Source organism: Manduca sexta, chromosome 27, assembly GCF_014839805.1.
Source record: "Manduca sexta isolate Smith_Timp_Sample1 chromosome 27, JHU_Msex_v1.0, whole genome shotgun sequence".
Lineage (NCBI taxonomy): Eukaryota > Metazoa > Arthropoda > Insecta > Lepidoptera > Sphingidae > Manduca > Manduca sexta.
Window position 1 is genome coordinate 20660915 of NC_051141.1, and position 23317 is coordinate 20684231.

The following is a 23317-nucleotide window of genomic DNA, read 5'->3' on the forward strand; positions in this document are numbered from 1 at the left end:
GTATGGAAACATAAGAAACTAAATGAATTAAAACATGGCAGATATTTCGTGATGTAGCGTAAATATCCAACAATATAACCGCTACTATCAAGTATACGGATTTATCTGTAATTATACAGATTTGTAACACATGAAACAGATTTGAAATGGATAAATGTGATGTGAATAAGCAAACGAAAATAGTAGTGAGACCCAAAAAAATGATCACAATTAAAATGGAGCTACAGATTTTTTTATTTAAAATATACAAATAATTCGTACTAGCAAGCCTGCAGCACTATTTATCAACAATAATTATAGTGTTGAGACCTAAAATCTATCCAGATGCCTCTTATATCAATATTAAATACCTGTACCTGAATTCTTTCTAATCGGACCAACACTACAGTACATTTAAATATTATATTTGAGGGCACTATGTACCTACATTAATTATACTGAACAAAATAGTCGTAAACCTGCCTACGGTAATAAATGATCAAAATGTGAGTGCTATCCACGAATTTTCAACGAAGAGGAGCTTCTTGGATGTCAAACGACAATAAATAGTATGTCGTATCGTTTATATTGTATTGTACTATATGCTGTTGGAGCAAATCTACTTCAAAATAATAGCGCGTACACCATATTCTGTTCAAAGCAATTAAAATAAACAAAGAGAATGAAATCACTAGGTACAATAAATAATAATAATGATAATAATTACACGGACAACTCGGTCGGCTCTATCGGGCCCTTCATGGGCCTAATGTGGACCAGCTTGCGTCGGTATATTGACTACATATTGGTAAAGTCTTTGGGGAAACTAAGGGTTTTGTCTTTGCAATTATGGACGAAGTTATCCAAACGAACAATTATAGGAAATACATCCTAAAGGACGGTACGGTCCTGACTCCCGGTGAATGAATCACACATGTAATTTCTGGTAGTGCGTATCTTGTTAACGGCGAGTACTTGCATAGACACACAACTAGTAGCCGAGGTCATACACCAGCAAATTGTTCTTCAGTAGGGTCTTGTGGCTCCTGAAGTACCATATTACCAATATATACGTACCACAACCAGTTCTCAAAAATGATCATGCAACGCTGTATTGACATCGATCAATCATCCTATACAAGACTATTGTTGCCAATAAGCCAGATATTGTATACATCGATTGTGGCGCCGGGCAAAACTTGTTGATATCACCATTCCGCATAACGATAACCTTGTTTAGGCTGAAAAGGTAAAAAGTCTAAATACTTAGACTTCACCCCCGAAGTTACCGACATGTGAGATGTGACTCCACAATTATTGTCCCAAATGTCGTTTCTGCGCATGGGTTGATAGCAAAAAGCATTGACCAACATCCTCAGAAGCTCTCGATTGGCCGTTGGGTCAGAGCCCAGACGCAGAAGGCCGTATTGCTGGACACGGAACGCCATACAATCAACATTCGTAAGTATAGACAACTACTCACATATGCCATGCCGGTTTCCTCATGATAATTTCCTTCACCTTTAAAGCAAGGAATAATTCACAAAGAAGACACGCCATGGTTAACATAAATCCCATGATTAACATAAGTTAATGTATCATGAAAATAAGTATTTTAAAGCAAATATAAGTAAGTTCCACAGTATAAAAATACGTTACGAATCAAATTAAATTTAGGTGATGTATGTGTGTCTTTAAAAAATATCATAATATAACAAAGAGAATTATAATAATCATAATATACTTAAAGGTCGCATTTTTTTAATTTAGGTATGTTGGGATAAGGCGGTGAAAGCAAACGTCCGCACTCTATGACAACTGTTTATTGAATGACAATTTAGCTGTCACTCGACAGCTTTTATACTTTTCTGGGGAATGAAATATCAATCTTGTTGAGGGTGTTTTTGTATCTACCTTCAACAGTCCCCCTCAAAAATACAATCAATCAAAATAAGAATTCTAATACATTTTATCAAATTAAATTCAACTTAACTCTCATGTCTTGGAATTTTGTAGAAGGAACCACTTTAGTGAATATGTCCGCTAACTGTTCGTTTGTCGAGATTCGTTCCAGCTTTATGTTTTTGTTGCAAATTTGCTCTCTCGAAAAGTGGTATTTAATATCTATATGCTTAGACTTTTTATGATTCGTAGGATTGTTAGCAATGCTGATACAACTATTATTATCTTCATAAATAATGATAGTTCAGATAGTTTGATAATACTATTAATCAACGATTTTAACCAAATAGCTTCTCTTACTGCTTCAAATAAAGCCATATATTCCGCTTCTGTGGAGGATACGGCAACAGTATTTTGTTTTCGAGTATTCCACGAAATTGTACAATTATCGAATATTTGAAACAGATAACCGGTAGTACTTTTTCTATCTGTTTCGTCTCCTCTCCAATCTGAATCAGCATAACCAACAATCAAATGTTTAAATTCACATTTTCTGAAGGTTAATTTTAAACCTAATGTGCCTTTTATATATCTTAATATATGCTTTAAACACTTCCAGAGTTCCTCATTATTCTTACTTTGATATCTACTTAATATGTTAATAGCAGCACATATATCCGGTCTCGTACAGATCATCGCGTACATTAAATATCCTATTACATTTCTACAAGGTGCATCATAATAGATATCGGAATTTAAAGCTGAATAATTTAGTTTAGACGGAATCGGTAATTTACATGAATTACAGTCAATCATCGAAAATTTGTTTAAGACATTCTCTAAATACACAGATTGATCTAATGAAATAGCATCCGTGGTTCTTTCTACTCTTACAAGAAACATTTTAACATCATTTAAATCAGTCATATCGAATGTTTGTTTTAAACACATTTTATAATAATGCAATATTTTTTTATCTTTTGTACATATTAATAAATCATCTACGTGCAATATCATATAGACATTATGTTCAATGTTAGTTTTATCTAAAATGTATAAGCACGGGTCAACATTTGAGTTTTTAAAACCCATTCCTTTTAGGGCATGATCGAAACGTTCATACCAACATCTTGAAGATTGTTTTAATCCATACAAGGTTTTATTTAATTTACAAACCTGATTGTACTTAGCAGAAATACCTTCTGGTATTTCCATGTAAATAGTTTCTTTGAGAATACCATTTAGGAATGCAGTTTTCACATCCATGTGATGGATCTGTAAATCAAACTGGTTCGCAAAAGCTAAAATAAATCTAAAGTAGTAATTCGCACTACTGGTGCGAACGTTTCATCATAATCTTGCAAGAATTGTTGTGTAAAACCGCGTGCAACCAATCGCGCTTTATATCGCTTGGGTTCACCATTTACGTCATTTTTGACAGTAAACACCCACTTACAACTAACAATATTTGCATTTTGGGGTCTATCAATAAGATCCCACGTTTTATTAATGTGTAATGAATCAATTTCATTTCGTATGGCTTCTAACCATTTATGCGTGTCAACTCTATCAAATATATCGCTATAACACTGTGGTATTGATTGAACAGTATCTAAATGAAAACAAAATAAATACAAGTCTGATTCAATCATTTGTTTGTAATTATTAGGTGGTAGATTGCGAATTCTCTCGCTGCGCCTGACATTACTTGGCGCACACTGGTTTTCAATTACCAGTTCAGGTGCACACTGATTTTCATTTACCAGTTTAGGTGCACACTGGTTTTCGTTTACCAGTTCAGGTGCACACTGATTTTCATTTACCAGTTTAGGTGCACACTGGTTTTCGTTTACCAGTTTATCATCGGATAAATTGTGTTTGTTGCCTATTAATTTGACTGAATCATCGTCAGTCTTATTTGTGGCGGGTATTTCATGCTCATCGATTTTGGCTATTGGTCTAGAATTTACAAAATTCGACTCGTCGAATATAATATCTCTGGCATAGAAAAATTTTTTACTTTCAACATTATATAACTTATAACCATTCGTACCATAGCCTATTAATATGGACTTTATAGATTTCTCGTCAAATTTAGTTTTTCTACTTTTATCATGAACATAGGCTGTTAACCAAATACTCGTAAGTTATCGATTTTTTGCCTTTTACCATGCCATTATTCATATGGTGTTTCATTTGTCAGAGCTTTCGTAGGTAATATATTTGTTAAAAAAGTGGCCGTTAAGATGGCTTCACCCCAAAAGGTTTTATCCAATTTTGAACATGCAATCAATGTTCTGGCCATTTCAGTTCATGTTTGGATTCATTCGCTCTGCTACACCATTTTGTTGTGGCATATAAGGTACAGTTAGATGGTACATGATACCCTTGCAAACACAAAAATCCTTAAACTCCTTTGAGAGATATTCTCTACCGTTGTCACAATACAAATTAACAATTTTAAGATTAAAAATATTCTCACTTTTGTTTACAAAATCGGTAAAACAAGTTAAAACTTCCGATTTTGCATGCATTAAATATGTAACAGTATAGTGAGTGAAATCATCAATGAAATTAACAAAATAATTTTTGTCATCTATAGTGCTTGGAGTTATCGGACCACAAACGTCCGAATGTATAATAAAGAGTGGTCTATTATTTTTAGGTCTTTTTTTTGATTTTGCAAAAGTGAATCGTGATTGTTTACCGAGTACACATGACTCGCGCAATTCATTGGTAGGCATTATATCATTAATAACAGGACTATCAATTAACCTTTTAAGAGTACAAAAATTTTGTCTATTCACATGACCTAATCGTCTATGCCACAATTCATATGATTTTAGATTTACAGTCAAATTCAAATTGTTCGTTATTAGTTTCACTTGAAAATTAATCATGAAAAGATTAATTCTATTTGAACCTTCCATTATACATTGCTTGTTCTTGTAAATACGTACAAGTTTATTATCAAATACAATAACCATACCTGCTTCTTGTATGCGGCTTACTGATAATAAATTATGCGATACCTCAGGTGAATATAACACATCGTCGATACTTCCTTGTACTGCCAAATTCGTAAGAACGCTGATTTTGCCTCTTCCATATGCCAGAATTGAAGCTCCACTCTTAGCTACGCCGATCTTCAGTGGGGATAAGAACTCCGTGTATGATGAAAATAGATCCTTTGTATTAACTATGTGGTCAGTTGCACCTGAATCTATAATACATGTAAATTGCAAATTAGTTGAGCGATGCACATGGTTAAAATTATCTTTTGACAACATAAAAGCAAAACCGTCCTGATTGTTGTCGAGCGATTGAATTGTATTTGCAGTCTTGGAATTGTTGCTACCACTGCCCTCGCCATGCTGTAGGATTTTGAAGTAGCGGCAATCGCGTTTAAAATGATTCCTTCGTCCACAGTGCTCGCAATACATCTTGCTGATTTTATGCATGTTGTTTCTACGTATATATTTCTTATTGGTAGGTGGGTAGAATTTTTTCTTCGTTTTGTCAATTCCGGGATTGTTTCGTACAGCAAAGCCTTTTGTATGCAATATTTTATTTTCGGTTGTAGTTTCACTTTTCAACTTGACTTCATAGTCCAGTAAACGTGTTTTCACAAATGCTAAATTAAGGTGGTCTTCTTCAAGCGTCTCCAAAGCCGTTATTACGCCGTCATAAGATGAGGGTAAGCTTATTAATAAATGTGATATTTTATCCATCTCATCAAGTCTTGCACCGGCGGAAATTAGCTCAGTAATAATATTATCAAAATTTGTAAAATGTTGGAGAAGCGTCATATCCGGTTCTAGTTTTAAATTCAGTAATTTCTTGCGTAATGCCAGTTGTGTAGCTAAACTTTTTCGTTCATAGATTTTATCTAAGTTCTCCATAATTGATTTCGCTAACTCTGAGTCTTTCGCGAAACTCAGAAAAGCGTCACTCAAAAAATCAACAATAATACCTTTAGCAATCTGATTCTTCTTTTTCCATTCTTCATCAGGGTTTGATGGTATGTCCTTGTCAATTACACACAACACTTGCAATTCTTCTAACAGCGATCGTATACGGAATTTCCACACACTGTACTTTTCACCATTAAATTGTTGAATATTTCTTTTATTGCGTGAAAACTCCATTGAGGAGTGTTTAAATTTACTTTATTGGTTTTTATTTACTGATACACCGTTTTTAACTATTTTGAATTTTATTTTAGTTATTTATAATTAACTGACTCACTTTTCAAATTAAATTGTGCCTGGGCCCATAACCTGTTGGGATAAGGCGGTGAAAGCAAACGTCCGCACTCTATGACAACTGTTTATTGAAGGACAATTTAGCTGTCACTCAACAGCTTTTATACTTTTCTGGGGAATGAAATATCAATCTTGTTGAGGGTGTTTTTGTATCTACCTTCAACAAGGTACATAATTTTAACTAATGTAAGTACACATCCAAATTGACTTTTTATTTGATGAGCCTTTTAAAATAAATAAAAGCCATGGAGTATTTATTGTTTAATTCACTCTCGTGTAAAAGCTGTATTTTTCGAGATCATTAAGATGGTATTGCGCAATTTTTATTTTAGACCGGTTACTATAGCTTTAGTTATTAGTCTGAGCATTCTGAGGCAAAGAGAATTATAATATATATGGAAATTCTGAGGTCTACATGGAGGATAAAAGCAAAAAAAAACATATCACGTATGGAAAAGTGTCCATGGCAGAGCGGCAAATTATGGTGGCGCCGTAATAGCAAATGGGTCAATTTCAAAGATAGAGCCATAAGTTCTTATATTAACCAAGAAAAAAGGCTTCTGCTTTGTTACAGTTGATGTTTTATGTACTACTTACATTTTTTAAACCACATACTTAAACTATACTATCTACTAGAGATATTACAATTTTCAAATTAGCACACTTCACTCCGATAACATATCCACTAAATTCGTATCCTGCCCTCATACTACGCTAGCGCTATTGTGGTGGACTTTTGAGTGATAATTTGCAGCCCCTAGCTCGACACTTTTTCAATTTATACCTTTTAAATAATATTATAATATTATATAAAATATTATGACAGTATGGTGGGTATCGGCAAAGAGCATCATCATTATTGCCCGTACCCTTCATATTGTCGACCTGTGAAATAAATGTTGCCTGTAATAGTTTATTCATATTATAATTTTTTATATTTAATTTTTCAATGCTTGTATATTTTTTACAAGTTCTAATGAAACGAAACTAGGAAACTAAGCATTGTGTCCATCATTAGTAGAAAGTTGCAAAATTAATTGATCATACACAAATATTTTTACGTTTGCCGACTGGCAACATTTGCAGTTTGCGTCAATCATTAAACTGAGTCGGGCATATTGGAAATTCTCCGTATCTATCTACTTTAGGTGAAAATTATATTTCATTCATTTCGCAAGTGAATCTGAGATTATTTGAGTTGTGAAAATGGAGTGGTCAGTGCCCGTGAACAGCATGCTCAAGGATGAAGTGAATAAGCTGAATTATACACTGATCCCAGAAGGCTTCAAGGGTGATGTGAGGGAGGTCAGGTGAGTGACGAGGCGCCGCGGCCTGCTTCGAGCCATACTACTATAGCCCTGGCTGAGGAAACATTCACTGCGGCTCAGCGAAATGTCGAGATTAGGTATAATGTTGCAAAACACCTACACCAAACCCGACTGCCTTTTAGGTACACACGAGATGCGTCTTAGTATGGTAATTAAGAATTAGATGGTGAGATATTTCTGCGCATCGGATGCGTCGTCACCGTCGCCGCAGTCACCGCCCCAATTTCGCAACTCTCGAAGTGGTGCGCGCCCTGCGCATTACTCCCTGCGCGTAGCGGCAGCCGATCTTTCGCTTCCGCTTATTGCAACCATTGAATATCAATTATAACCACGTCTGAGACGTCGCATTTTTAACAAATCATATTTTTCTTATAAAGTGAAATGATAAACCACTATAGAATTTTAGTACATAAATAAATACTTATCAATAATGACAAAAAATAATATAACTTTGTAACTGTTAAGGAATAATGAATTGATAATTCTGTGTTGGGCTTTCAATAAATTGATCAACATCTATGTTATTGTCACCCCGTTCCGGTGGTGAAGTGTAAATGAACATTTACAAAATGGAAGCCAAAATGTTAATTTTGTTTAATGTATAGCAATATATTTTAAACATTTCATGAGGGGCAAGCAAATAAGTCAGTGGGTATCATTTTATACAGACCCCTGTGACTGTTCCACTCAAACAAGGGGCTGACACAATAAGTTGCTCAATGGATTTATCTTGGTTTCTACAACCATGCACAGACCTGCCACCTGCCTTTTGTTAGCTCAAGGGAAGGTTGTTGAAAAGTTATAAATTTTATGCAAAGTATAAACAAAACAGTAGTTATTTATCCAAACTATACCTTACTAAAAATGGTAGTACTTAAGATGCAAGTTCAATAATAATACTACAGCAGGTAAGTGGTGCTGTAATTCCAATCTCTAAGTAATCATGTGTTGTGATTACTTGGAAATTCATATCAGTCACCATATATACTATCCTACTAATATTATAAATGTGTCAGTTTGTGAGAATGGATTTATAGATGTATGGTATGGTATACAATACTACTGAACGAATTTGGATGAAACTTTACAGTAATATTGATTATACATCAGAATAACAAATTCATAATGATTTTGTGTAATTTGGTCATAATATAACAATACATATCAAGTAAATTAGAAAAAAATTGCTTACTTGGCATACGCTACCTAAAGCATTGGCGTTACAAAAAGATCATGTACCATAGGATTGCTTGTCTTAAATAGTTGTAAATCAAAATCCATAACAGCATACATCTACCTTTTATGTGGAAGCCACTATGATCAAAATAGTGAGTCATAAATATAATTCAATTGGATACATACTTTTATACAATGCACATTTTAGAATATTTATGAACCTCTTATCAATATAAATACATTTATCGCTTTAAGTATTTAATATAGATAAACTTTGTCTTTTTTATAACCTTTACATATTATAATATCAATTTTCTCAAAATCTGTTGAATGGATTTTTATGAAGGTACATGGAGATAGTTGACCCTGTGAAGGTTATAGGCTACTTTCTATCCCAGGAAAATATATAATGGGTCTTTTATCCCGGTAAACTCCTTCATGCCTTCAAAACCGCGAGAAAATATAACATATCTTCTTAAGAACATGGTGTTTAGGTCAAAAGCAATTAATTTTGTCTCAACGCACAAAAAACCCATCAGAATAAAATAAAAACTATTCAAACTACAACTAAAACATCAACAGCCCACTCTAGATGATTCCTCTTAGTTGGGACTCCTTATCATATCCATCAAATTGCACCTGATGCACTTATGTATTGATACAATGCAATAGATAGTTGGCACATTATCACATTTACCTGTATCGACAATTTTTATAACATTCATAGTGTGCACGAGTTTTATGTCACCTAAATGTTATTTCATGTGGTTCTCTATTTCTTTTGGTTTGACTGATATACCTGTGAGCAAGACGGCTTCTATAGTCTTCAAGACAACAGAAGACAATATTAATAAAAAAATCACCAAAAAATTGGTATTATTTTGATAAACATTTCATATTTATTGTTACAGTTGGCAAGTAGCCAATTAAGTAAATTAAATAAATCATTCAAAAAGTCCCATACTGCTTTGGCCAAGTTATGTTCTATATAATATGTTGTTGAGGTCAACTAACAATTCAGAAATTTCCTATTGTGACATTGTAGTTGATGTATTTATATTAAGTAAAAACATAAAATTTATTCAGTGAAATAATAATTATATGACATAAAATGCTGGTAGCCAACCAACTATCCTTACCGAACACATGGGACTGCATAGTGCACATTCTATGCACAGTGCACTGGTTGTGGCATGTGTTGCACATGTTTAAATATACCATCAAGTGACACATGCTGCATTATTTTCCGCACAACATTAACTTTGATAATATTATTGTATAGTACACTTAAAACAATTGTTGTGATATGATAACAAATTTGAATTCATACACATCTGATAAAAATCTTTTTATTGATATTACGAACGTAATATGATTCTCGTTATGTTCTTATTGTTTTATTTTGTAATAGAGGCTAACAAAAAAGGTCACCTTATGTTAATTGGGGATGTCCACCAAATTTGACACCCACAATACCTGAAGAAATTGGATACACATTCAGCCTTTAAGGAAGGGATTAGGAAAAGAAGGTGGTTTTTACGACATTCATAAATCTCTTCATTGGGATTTATTTAAAATATCTGCATGTTAGTAAAAGAGTTCGATCTGAGGTGTCTACGTGTATAATGATCGTCACGTGTGGTGTCCGGCAGGCTGATGCAGGAATGTCTGTCGAAGCTGATCGACGGGCTGGGCGAGCAGTCGGCGGACGCGCAGGGCCTCAACAAGGTCATCACCACCGCTGAGAAGCTGCGTAACACCGCCACGCATGTACTGTACTTGCTCAAGGATGCCAACGCCAAGGAGTGAGTTTTCATTTATTGCCTCAGCGACGTTTATGTCATGCCACGCTTTTGCGAGTTTTTAGCAGCACGGAATAATTAGTTTCTCTCGAAGACGTTGAATCGTCGCATTGTCCGCTTGCAGCGCTAGCGAAGCGTGACATCCGCGCAGTTGTGCGCGTCACACCTCTCGCCTCCCACCCCTCGCCCTCGATAAGTGGCACTGTACACAATTACTGATGTACTAGTTACTGACCGCCTCGCACATACATGCATTCACGTAAAGCATATGACCAGTTGCTGCACGCTGTATCTAGCTGCTTCTGTACCTGAATCCTTCCGTGTCCTCGGCTAACGCCGTCAATAATACAAAAATTAAAATACATCGGAGAACGAGCACTCTGATGAATATTGTTACATGATTTTTGTCACATACCTGCACATGCAACGAGTTTATGAGCCGCTTGGCGGCAAGTGATCTACGGTCATGAATAATTGCAATACTCGGAATTTTGCGTGCGTTGGCTACTTTGACTAAAAAAGGAAATATCGTTGAAAGAGTCTCCGATCACGTAAAATGTACATTGTAAACTATAAAATGTCATAGAATCTTCATTTGTTATAAAATATAAGCGAATGCGTGTGTCATCGGGTACTTGTTTATGTATACTGCGTATGCAACATTGTATAGCTAGTGTTGATGCTCGGCGACATTATTAGTATATAAGCAGCGGAGGCGCATGCAGCGCGAATTCGGCCGAAGCGGGGGACTGTCGACACATCAAGTTAAGACCCATTTACACGAAGAGACAATCACACACTATTATCACAAGTAATAATTCCACGAAGTTTTCATATAAACTGTTAGGAATGGGATATGTAGCAGAGTAATAACGCTCTTAGAATTTATAAACTGGATAGTTTATTAACTATTAACAGATTTTACGCTATACCGAATGTATAACAGTAACACCCTTTTCTTGTTATTTTCCATCGTTATGGAAACCACAATGTCATGTAACTAAATGTTACTCCCGAAAATATAGCTTATAATATTATGCTAATGATTTACCGAGCACTCAATAACAGGATTGAGTATAATATTTTTATTTCTAATATTATAGCCAACTATCAAAGATAACTTCAAGTTTTTGTTTCTTTTCTATTTTTTTATTAACATAAATTAATTTAGCATAAATAAATAATTGGAATACCTACTAGTGTTATTGTTTCTATGCTTTTTTTTCTTAAGGATAGGGATAGAGAATGAACTCGGAAGATACGATTCATATCCCTTGTCAGTGGACATTATTATGCCAGCCTATCCGAAACCAGATATAAACAAGCTGATTCCGCAATGTAAATGGGCTACTGCGGGGGGTTTTACACAGCACACGTGTGACTTCCCCGAGTGAAGACACCTTCCACTACCATCATAATTAAAACACATTTGCGAAAAATATGTCTTCGCCATTGCGTTTGTTTACACGAGGCTATTGTTGTGTTCTTTCGAATATTATGATTATAACTTTGAGACAAGAAATTCTCCTTTTAAATTAGATTTTTATGTGGGTGTTCGTCTTAAGAATATAATTTTTTTTCGAAAATCTATGACGTAACGTTGAGAAGTCATTAATTTAGAATAGCGCAACATTAAAAATATAACTTATTAATTTAATAAAACTTTTAGACAACAGGTGGATTTGATACAGTGGATGGTGGACAGGCGTCATATAGAGTGTAGTGACTAGTGAGGCTTCGCATGCGCAGCAGCGTCAACTCTTCACCACACAAACTGATAATTATTCATTAAGTCTAACATAATGACCTATCATAAGGTGCGCAAATGCAATGTGGTTGCATGCAGATAAGGTCTGACTTGACAACTACTTAATGGTTCGCATTATTAAAAAAATGTATTGTTTCATATTTTTACTTATTTTTTAAATTATTAATAGTATTCACTAAATATTCATCGTGCATTAATATGAGTATGACTTGCCCTCTGTCCTCTCGCGAGCCCACATTGGTCCGCACTGCAATGCCCGTGACACCACGGTTTCACTCGTGCAATAATCTCGTTGAACAGTGTTAATTTAAAGCATAAGATATATGTTGCGCTCGCTACTGCGCCCGTTGTGTATTATGAACGTGTGAGAATAGTGCGGTGTGTGTGCAGCGGGAGCGGCGACGTGATCGGCATGCTGAAGGTGGGCCGCAAGCACCTGTTCCTGTTCGACGAGCACGACCAGGTGTGCGAGGTGGAGCCGCTGTGCGTGCTCGACTTCTACGTGAAGCGCGACCGCCAGCGGCACGGCTACGGGCGCCTGCTCTTCGACCACATGCTCGCGGTACGCGACCAACAATAATATAAACATCACATTTATACTGAGATGCCAGTCACGTGTTAGGATCAAAAGAGAAAGTTTCTATTTCTCGAGGGAGTATTTTTAAACTGTACTGTTTGTGCATACAATATTTTAGAAAACGTATCAATTATGTTCATCCAAATATCATTTTAAAAATATTTTGTTAGCGGGTTTTAATTAATTCGTACACAATAAAATAATTTGTATTTTCGTCTTGATCAGATAGAAATACTTATGTAGTTTATCATAGACATTGGTAGTTGCAGTCTCACAATTGCTACTTGTTGAACAGAAGAGAGTTGTTAGTAAAGTGCAGTTGCTATTCCCAAATTATTAAATATTATACTTATAGGCATCACATCCTGGCTGATAGAAATCTCACTAACGCTTTAATGCAAGTGTTCCTGGGTCCATAAGGTACCAGTTGACATGTACAATGAAGGTTAAATTATGTGCAGATATTCTAACAGGCCGACACGCTCTATCATACAGGCCGGAGTCACGCTCAATCCGTTTAGTAACTATCTAAAGGTCGACATGATTCTTAAGCGGCTTGGGTATGAAATACTCTCTAACTGTCTGTACCTGCGGCGGCGTCGTGTGACGGGTCGGCCACTTCCCTACAATATGGTTGAGGAGGCCGATGGCTGGCACATACGTCATACTCGTGAACGGGTGCTGCTTGTGTGGACTGTTCTGCCCATTTCGCTTACATTTCTAATTTCTAATTGCTAGAGGTGCTGGAAGGAAATAATTATAAGGATAATAGAGAAATTTCATGATTCCTGAGAGGGTTGTGCAGTCATATAAAAATTTAAATTAAATTAATTTATTCCTTATTTCACGAGCCTATAAATGAACTGCTCTAAACTTTTTTTGTTTTTTTTTTTCTACTTTATCATGTACTGTAAGTCTTTACCCTAAACTGATTGAAAAGAGCAACACCAGAGTTTCTTGCCCGTTCTTCTCTGGTGAAAACTGCTTTCCGAACTGGTGGTAGAGTTAATATTGACGGAATCTAAATAATGTATAACATTTTACAGATTCAAATAAATCATTTCATTTCATTTCATTTCATTTCATTGAAATGGAAAATACAGTTCTAGCAACATTGAACCATTAGCAACTGACTGTACGATTCGGCATAAAAAATAATCTACATTGCCTTCATTTTTGGAACTCTGTACTCTTTAATTTATAAACATACCAGTGTGAGCGTAAAGCGTGCGCAACAAAGTTGACGTGTGTGTTGAGATGTGATGCGTGTGCGCAGGATAATGAGACGTCGCCGTTCGAGATCGCGATCGATGGGCCGTCACCGAAGATGGAGCAGTTCTTGGCGCGCAACTACGGCGTCGACCGACTGTTGCACCAAAATAACAATTTCGCCGTCGCGCCGCAGTTCTTCCAGCACACCAACGAGCTCAGGTCACACACACACACAACCTCCGTCTCGCCAGACAAACAAGACAATGTCTCATCTGTCCTGAGAAGCTCTAACCGGAACTCAATAGTTTTGAGAAATCTAAGATTTATTGAATTTTATGATAAAGCATTTAGCAGTCCAAATAAAAATTAATGAAGAAATTTTTTTAAAATGAAATTGTCCTATGTTGCGGATTTTTAGAAATAGAGATTCTAAGCTTCCACAAAGCGAAAATAAATGTTTAAGTACTAACTATAACTTTTATAGTCCAGAATGTATCAATTTCATATTTTATTTAATTAGAAACTTACTCCCTTATTATTAAACGTTATTTATCTAAGGACGGAGCATTACTGTGATAACAAGTCTGTTCTGCTATTGAAAGCTCCACTTAGTCGTTAAAAATACCTATACAATATTTGTATTTAAAAATTGTATTCATGATGTGAAATTGTAAAAATCAGTATCTTATTGAGTGTTATTTTATTGGTGTTACGCAGGTCGTCGTTGTGCAGCACGCCGGCGGTGTCTGCTGCCGTCGGCCGCTTCGCCGCCCCCAAGCCCGCCTCCGCCATCGCCAACGTGAGTGTCCGCACGCGCCCGCCACTCGTCACTCGTCACTCCACCACTGGACCGGGAGGGGACCGCGTGCAGTTGCTTAAGAGATGAATGAAAGGTTGCGCGCGAAGGATGATTGTGTGACGAGTTACCCAGTTACCGGTGCTTCAACTACTGCACGTTTCAGATCCTACAGGGTGAATGAGAAACGGTTCCGCGTGCGACCGGCGACCAGAGCCGGCCCTGGGAAGAGAGTCCGAGCCGAGAGGCCGCTCTTGGCGCCGGGTGGGATGTGGCGCATGATTCTGATTTGCCTCAGAGCAGTTGCCCCCGAAAGCCAACAGCCGAGGCTCGCAGATGGCGCTTGTTGATGTATCGAAAGATGTCGACTACAATGAAACGCCAGGTCGCCAAGGTAGTCGAGACACTCTCAACCGAGCCTGAACCTAGGGTCGGCTCTGCCGGCAGCGCGGTCTCCTCGCGGCGCCCCCACCGGCCGCGTATCTGTAGCCAACGACATATTATATTGTTATACCATTCGTACCCTGTGCATACTCCATACTCGTACCCACCGAGTCCCAGCCCCGCCGAGCCACTACTGTAACTCAGATCTCTGCGGCAACTCACCTCACCGGCAAATGTACACCCACTACCTAAATAATAATCTGCAACTTATTGACGATAATAGAGTCCTGCCCCGCGTTAGTATTGCCACTAATACTCATATACAGATTTTAAAACAAAATTAAACCTATTGCTTTATTTAACCGTGTGATAAAACAGTAGAATCTGTTAACAAATAATATCACTCGTCGCGAGTCTCCTTACCAGCTGCGCGATGCGAGTTCACAACTAATTTGTTAGTAGTACTTACTCCAACTATTTTCATACAGGCCACAAAGATCTGTAGCTGCAATGCCGCAGGCCACAAAGTAATTCTATTGGTCTACTTAAGCGTCTAAAATATAAAATGTTATTATTATAAATGAAGAATATTCATAATTAACGAAATGATTTTATTTTTATGGGTTAACATTTAGCTCTAGTGATGTTAGGAAAAACTTTTTTAGTTTTAGACATTTTTAAGCCAGGAGGATTATTTAAAAATCCTCAGCAGGCCAAGAATAAAAAAATTACAAGAGCCTTATTTTTACTAGCTTTCTGCCGACAGCTCCGCCCGCGAAATAATGCTTTATACACCTACTTCTCACTCCTTCCGCCCCTACTTCAAACACCGAGCAGTAATACAAAATGCGCGACCCGGTGCAATACAATTTGTACTCTCATAAACCTGAATACGCCATTGGATTTGTACGTTAAATAGAGAGTAACTAAACTTTGACTGGACATCTTCATCATCGCATTCTTGTTACAATTTGGCACATTTTGTTCAGGCCCATGGTGCTACTTTATTGCAGTTTTCGAAATATCTTAAATAGTAGGTAAAACATGAAAAAATAGCTGTAACTCATTATATTGATTCATTTAATTTTTATTTATGCAATATTTACACCTTCAGTTTACCACTATATCCTTACAACTAATACAATGAGTTTTATTATACTAGGTGATAAACCTTTACAAAATGTGTGTAAAGCATTATTTACAAAATTTTACAAGACCTTCAAATTTAAGTCAGTTTTCATATGACTTATGCGTTCTAGATGAATATTTAAAAACATATGTTTTTATGTGAAATTAGTGATTTTGCACATATACCTCGCAAATCGCCAGAACTAAAACAATTTATGTAATATTTATAACCAGTACAACTACGTATTGCCTGTGACTTCGTCCGCGTGTAAATCCTTTCCCACTACAAAAGTCCTAAAACACTATATCGATTTATCGTACCACGAGAACAAAATACTGACATAAAAAGTAGCCTCCGTATTAATTTAGGGCATAGTCTGCTCGTGTGGCGAATGACATCCGATTTGGATGAAATTAAATTAAAATTCTGTTTGTGTTAATTTAGAGTTTAATAAACAAACATTCAGGCATTATCACAATTTTTTGCATTTATAAAATTTGATGCGATGATACAATAATTAATAGCAGATGACATTATTTATTTCTTTATATCTATAACGTTATTTTTTTCATTGAGATATTGTATGGTTTTCTAAGATCAAGCTATTTTGTCCGTATGGTGCAGTTGGCCGAGACTCGTAATGGATTGAAACTGTATTTGATGAGGCGGGGACGCAAGGAGTACCTCTTGTTAATAAATAATGATGGGCCAGCACGTGGCGGCCGGCGTGATAGAGCGCGCACCACTAACGTGTTCCTGTTCCGCAGGTCATCCACGGCACCGGCGCCCTGTACCGGCCCAAGAGCAGCGGGTAAATATGAACACACGCGCGCACACGCACACGCGCACACATGCACGCACACATTTTCTTTTTGTTTATAATGTTACCTGCCGTAGACAGTGTACCTCGACGCAGCCGCGCGTCTTTCGCCACACTCGCCGAGGCCACACGTAGCCAGAGTGCTGGTACGCGTGCGCTCTACTCGCCCGACCATGGCTTTTGATTGAAGGCTAACGAAGGTTTCACAGTGACACCAAAATATAGTTATGACCGTGAACCCGGGAACAGAGAGAAAGCGCGCGGCCGCCATCGACGACATTGTCTGCGCACCGCTTCATATTAAGTTGACTTATTGTTTTGTTGCTTTCAGTTACTCGAGACTGGACCGTGTGGTCAATTATCACTGACGTCATCGGCTCGCTCTTTGCTGGATATTACCGCACTTGCTTGTTTTCTTTATTTATTTGTCGGTAGAATACGGTAGACCGCGGCTGCGCCAGCGTTCAGTACGTGCAGTGGCGTAGGTACATAATAATTTAATATCCGAAACTAAAGGCAAACCATAACCGACTAAAATCTGTACCGCATGAGTACATAAGTATACAATATACATATTAAATATCCATGTATAATCCTTACATGTGACTATGAATATGTGTAGGTATAGATACCTACTAACAATAGCTGAATGTAAAAAGTCCATTATGTCGAGAAAAATATGCAACACCAATAATTCAAAAGAGTATTAATACAACATTCCGTTCGAGTTTGAAGTAGTGAGTCGTCGTTGTCCGTCGCACTAACTTCGCTTCCAAACCTAGAATTACGCATAAAATAAAGATGAAAAATGTTAATACATTACCGAATTTTTAGGGTTCCACATCTCAGAAGAAACCATTATGTCACTTCGTTGTCCATGGGTCTTTCTGTCTAGTTCTCAGGAACGTGTAGAGATATCAAGAAATTTATATCCAATTCTCAGGTCTACTGTTCCTTTCAGCTGTAAAAAAGTCTAACTTGTAAGTCGATACAATCAAAAGATACGACCAGTAACCTCACATAATTTCGTATATTTTACGACTTCATAAGGGAATCTAAATCTATAAGGGACTTCACGTTGACATAAAATCATGTAATTTACACAACATTATTTTTAGATATTTTACACTACAGGTTGCTAAATTACATGGTTTTGTCAACGTGAAGTAACAAAAAAGGAAATTTACTAAACTTATATCTATACTATTATATAAAGTAGAAGAGTTTGTTTGTTTGAATGCGCTAATCTCAGGAACTACCGATTCGAATTGAAAAGTAATTTTAGTGTTGGATAGCGTATTTATAGAAAAAGGCTATAAGCTATATATCGTCACGATATGGCCAATGGGAGCGGAGCATCAATAAAAAAAATTGCAAAAACGAGGAAAATTTATTCTTTTTGAGAGCTTCCGTTGCGTACGCTGAGTAAACGGTTAAAGTTAACGAAAACAATATGTATAACAGAATTGTTCCTCTTAAAAATTCTACAAAAGTATATTACAAAACAAAGTCCTCCGCTGCATCTTTATGTCTGTCTGACGGCTTAAACTCAAAAACTTCCCAACGGATCCGGAAGAAATTTGAGCATCAATGAAAAATGTTGCAAAAACGCTGAAAATTTGTTCCTTTTGAGAGCTTCCTTTGCGTACTTGTAATAAATATAAAACGAGTTTACGACCTCGTGAACTGCGAAGTCCACAAACTAGTCGACGGCGGCGCGGTTATTTGAAAAATTTTAGAAAAAAATCTTTTTGTCGCGTTTTAATCACACATATAATAATGTTGGTTGGTGTTTCATATTTGGTTATGGATGTATCGTTTCGGCTTGAATGACAAAACAGTACCGCCACTGAGGGCGTGCACACACTCGGTGGCGACTGGCGCAGTCGCGCGACGCGGGGGCGCGCGCCGAACTAACTATTAAACTAAATTATGGCGATGCGCACAAATAATGCCCGCGTGGAGGGTGCCACCGGGCCGGACGTCCGCCCGAGTTCCGCCCGCGTCCTCCCGCGCCCGGCCGCGTCCTGCCGCATCGCTTCACTGGAATGTGTCTTAGTTTCGAAAACATTGCTAATGGAACGTTTTACATTTTATGAATAATAATTATTGAGCTTTATTTATTGTTATTATTACCTACGAAAGCAGCTATGAAATGTGTGGAGCTATATAGAAACATAAGTAGATAGGTTGCCTTCCAAGTGGCATGCGGGTGGGACGCCGCGTGTAATGCAACACGTCCTGTTGGATCTCATTAACTGCTGCTAGGAAGATAAAGACATGTCCAGTTAGAGTGAAGCGGCAGCCGCGCGCTATATAGTATTATTATTATTATTTGAACTTGCGTATTGCTATATAAATTATTGTGAACAAAGGTACACAAGTGTTTGTCGGCTCACGCCTGTTCAGATACGCGCGGTGTGTGACGTCACTGCACGCTAAGCCTTAGCTACAGTAGCTACAGCTACAACCTCGAAACATTGTTCGAGATGCACCTTGATAATATAATAAGTTCGTCATACAAGTTAATTCCCTTCATATTTGTTACCACTTAGCTGTTAAAAACAATATATGAATTATGTAATAACAATGTTTTGTATTTAATTTTAATTTAAAAAAATACTAGGTACATAATTGCCAAAGTGGTCGTCAAAGCTGTTTTTATCTTGTTTATTTTAACACTAAAGTTTTCATCAGCAAATTTGCAGCCATGTTTATGTGTCAGATAAAGAAAAAAATATTCTTGCATTATATACAAAGTGGGTGTCGGCATGATCATTTTTATTATACAATCGCAGCGCGAGTGCTGGCGAACACCGCGCGTAGGCATGTCTGAACTGACCGGAGCCTAGACACGTGGCAGACGACAGCGGCTAGCGCGGACACAGCTTCTACTTACCTTACCATTCACTTGCCAAAACAAACTTTCATTATATACCTAGTCTTGCCATAAATATTGTAATAAAGAAAAAAGAAAATTGTTAACTGCAAATAACATTTATTACTTTTACAGTGTGTCAGTTTAATACATAAATATAAAACAATTAAAAATATAAAAAGCTTATTCGAAGTGGTCTCCATTGGCTGCAATACAGTCCTTTAAACGATGAGGCCAGTTATCAATAGAAGCACGCACTCTTTCCATGGGAAAATTCTTCACGGCCAATCGTATAGATTGTTTTAGGGACTCCAAATTATCATGGCGTTTAGAGCAAGCTGTACTCTCTAAAACTGACCACAAATCATAATCCAGCGGATTAAGATCGGGACTAGACGACGGCCAGTCTTCAGCTCTGATGAAGTCCGAAACGTTCGATTCCAACCAAGACTGCGTGGACCGAGCTTTATGACCCGGCGCCGAGTCTTGCTGGAAGGACCATACTTGGTTATTGAACATGGTGATGTTAAGGGGCTTAACTACCTTCTCAAGAATGGTATCTTGATACACTTGTGCCGATGTTTTGATACCTTTTTCACAAAAATATGGCTCAGTCACTCCTTCATAGCTAACACCCCACCAAACCATCACTGAAGTCGGATAATGTCCACGTTGCACTCTGTCGACTAATTGGGAAGCTTCCTTAGAGCTTTGAGCATAAATACGGTCATTTTGTTTGTTAAAATGTTGCTCAATTGTAAAAATTTTCTCATCCGTAAACAAAATTTTTCTGTGACCTCCCTTTGCGTACCGCTTCAGTAGTTGTTTCGATTTTACCACCCTATTCTTCTTTAAATTATCAGTTAAGAAATGGCCAGTGCGTCTCTTATAGGCTGCAAGTCCTAAGTCATCTTTTAAAATACGCGACATGGTTCTAGGTGCTATCTTCATTTCCCGAGATAAAATCTTTTGCTTTCGGACAGGATTTCTTCGAATTCTTTCCCTTACTGCTTTGACCACCTTTTTCGTACGAACACTACGTGGACGGCCAGATCTTTTTCTGTCACAAACAGAGGAGGTCTCATTGTACCTATTAATAGCCCGGTACACAAACATTTTACTAATACCAAGTGTATGGAGAGTTTTAAAAATTGCATTTGGCTCCATACCTACTTTGTGTAATGCTATCACAGCGATTCGGTTCTCTTTATCACCCCACACCATTTTAATATCGCAAAATATTTTACAATGTATTGGCGCCAAAATGAGAAAACACAATGAACAATCGTATAAAAATGACAGATTCGAAATTCAAATGTAATATTTTTTTATAATTAAGTGTAACAGTATTTATGGCCAGACTAAGTAAGTTGCCATTTGTCTAGGCCGGCGCAGGCACGCACGCAGGCATGCGTCTGACATGGCCCTCGCCACATTATACACTACACAATACTTACACTAATATTGCACTGTGATAATATTATTTTATTCTTTAAGGTTTTCGTAAGTTATTATATTTTATTTGCGCATGTTTCCTTATTTGTCGTATTATAATAATATAATTTATATAGTGGATATATACAACTGAACACGCACTTTACAGCGTACTCGTACGATATATTATGATGTTTTGGTTTCGTGTATGACACAACGAGGCGCATGTGGTTCGCGAACAGCGTCAGTGTCACCGTGTTGGTGGTGCTTAAATAACGGGCTACGCGATGGTGTTTTGTACCCAAGGAGGAGCTCCACAATCACGTCGCCCGTCGAGGAGGCGCCGCCCTCGACGCTCGCGGCGCAGCCCGAGCCCGAGCCGCCGCGCGCCTCCGAGCCGCAGCCCGAGGCGGCGCCGGCGGCCGACCCTGCCCTCGCGGCCGCGGAACACAAGAGCCCGGAGCGGCCGTCGTCGCTGCACGTGGTGGCGGCGGCGAGCGGAGGCGCGGGCGGCAGCTCGGAGACGGCTGGCGCGGAGCCCTCGCCCGCGGGTTCGGCGGTGTCGCGCCGCGACTCGCAGCTTACCGATCAGGGCTTCTTTGACGTAAAATTCTACCACAACAAGCTGTGGTAAATGTCCGCCCTCCGGTGAAATCCACCTCAACTGAGCCACGACCTCAATTTTATGCATTTTTCTTAAATTTTATCAATGATAATGTCGCTCTGTCGTCTCTTTGGTCTGATTCGACCTGTAAGTTTTAGTGTATACAATGTTTTACCGTACAATAAATATTATTATTCGATCCGATTAGGTATAAGTGTTTAGCGGATAGAAGCGGCCCACTCGAGCGCCGCGCCGCTGGTCTCCGAGAAGTTTGTGTGTGGGGCGGTCGCCGCGCCCTCTGTACATTCCCACGCGTATGCATGTGTTCCCGTGCGCACTCGTGCACGTAGTTTTAAAAGATTTTATTTAATTTCACTTGTATTTATGTCCTGGATGTTTTCTAAGACTAGCCTAGACTATACACCTCCCATTCGCCAAAGTAACACTTGATGCGCTTGCACTTGTGTACCACTCCCATAGTCTTCCCCGCCACTGGCCATCTCCCCATTCTCACATTACACTTGCGCTAGTGACGACGTGGTGCTCATGTCCATCTTGACTGCTCCTTTGTATACTGCATCGAGTATCTCATTGTTGGCACTTGGCATGTAGCAGGACCCTTTAGGTAAATGCAACTAATTGAAGACACGGTTATTCTATTAGAGTATAGTGTTATTATTTACGTGCGCACATAAGGTGCGCGCCGTGTTCGCTGTGGACTGAGCTCGAGTTCGCGCGGGAACTGTGTTCTAATTGTGCAACGGTTGTTTTGTTTCCTTCACATCACATCTGCTGTATTATATTGACAGACTATGTTTTTGTAACATTATAATAATTTTATATTATAATAATTACGTACTAGGTACCTACTGTCTGCGAGAAGTGTGCAATCAGTATTAGGTATAAGGTTGAGCGAAGTGCGAACAGTGTAACTGCGCCTGTTCAGTATATAGATAATGTACAATATCTCCTACAAGGGACACCTACATGGATCTGTGCCGCACGCGGCAGATTTCGCTTTGTATTCTGTCGTATTTATAAGCTGTGTCGAGTATACTCGTGCAATACATAGATACTGGTTGTATTTCTTTGTTCAAAACATTGAAGACTGGTCGCCGTCACGTGACCGCGCCCTAATATTTTGGCCTCTTGATAATATATGTATTGGTTGATGTATAATTAAAGCTATATTTAATCTCAATCATTGTTTTATTGTTAACACTCAAACCTTCCACGAACATGATTATTATTCTGAAGTGGCTC

The 23317-nt window shown here is 37.8% G+C and overlaps 1 protein-coding gene across 1 annotated transcript; it reads left to right on the forward strand.

Moving 5' to 3' along the window:
• Positions 1-7216: 7216 nt before the first annotated feature.
• On the forward strand, positions 7217-23255 carry LOC115441429 (alpha-tubulin N-acetyltransferase). Its single transcript, XM_037443745.1, has 7 exons — positions 7217-7456; positions 10303-10455; positions 12611-12782; positions 14074-14228; positions 14727-14808; positions 17086-17129; positions 21607-23255. Exons 1-7 carry the CDS (start codon positions 7353-7355, stop codon positions 22082-22084), a joined length of 1188 nt encoding a protein of 395 aa, XP_037299642.1. The 5' UTR covers positions 7217-7352; the 3' UTR covers positions 22085-23255.
• The last annotated feature ends 62 nt before the right edge of the window (positions 23256-23317 follow it).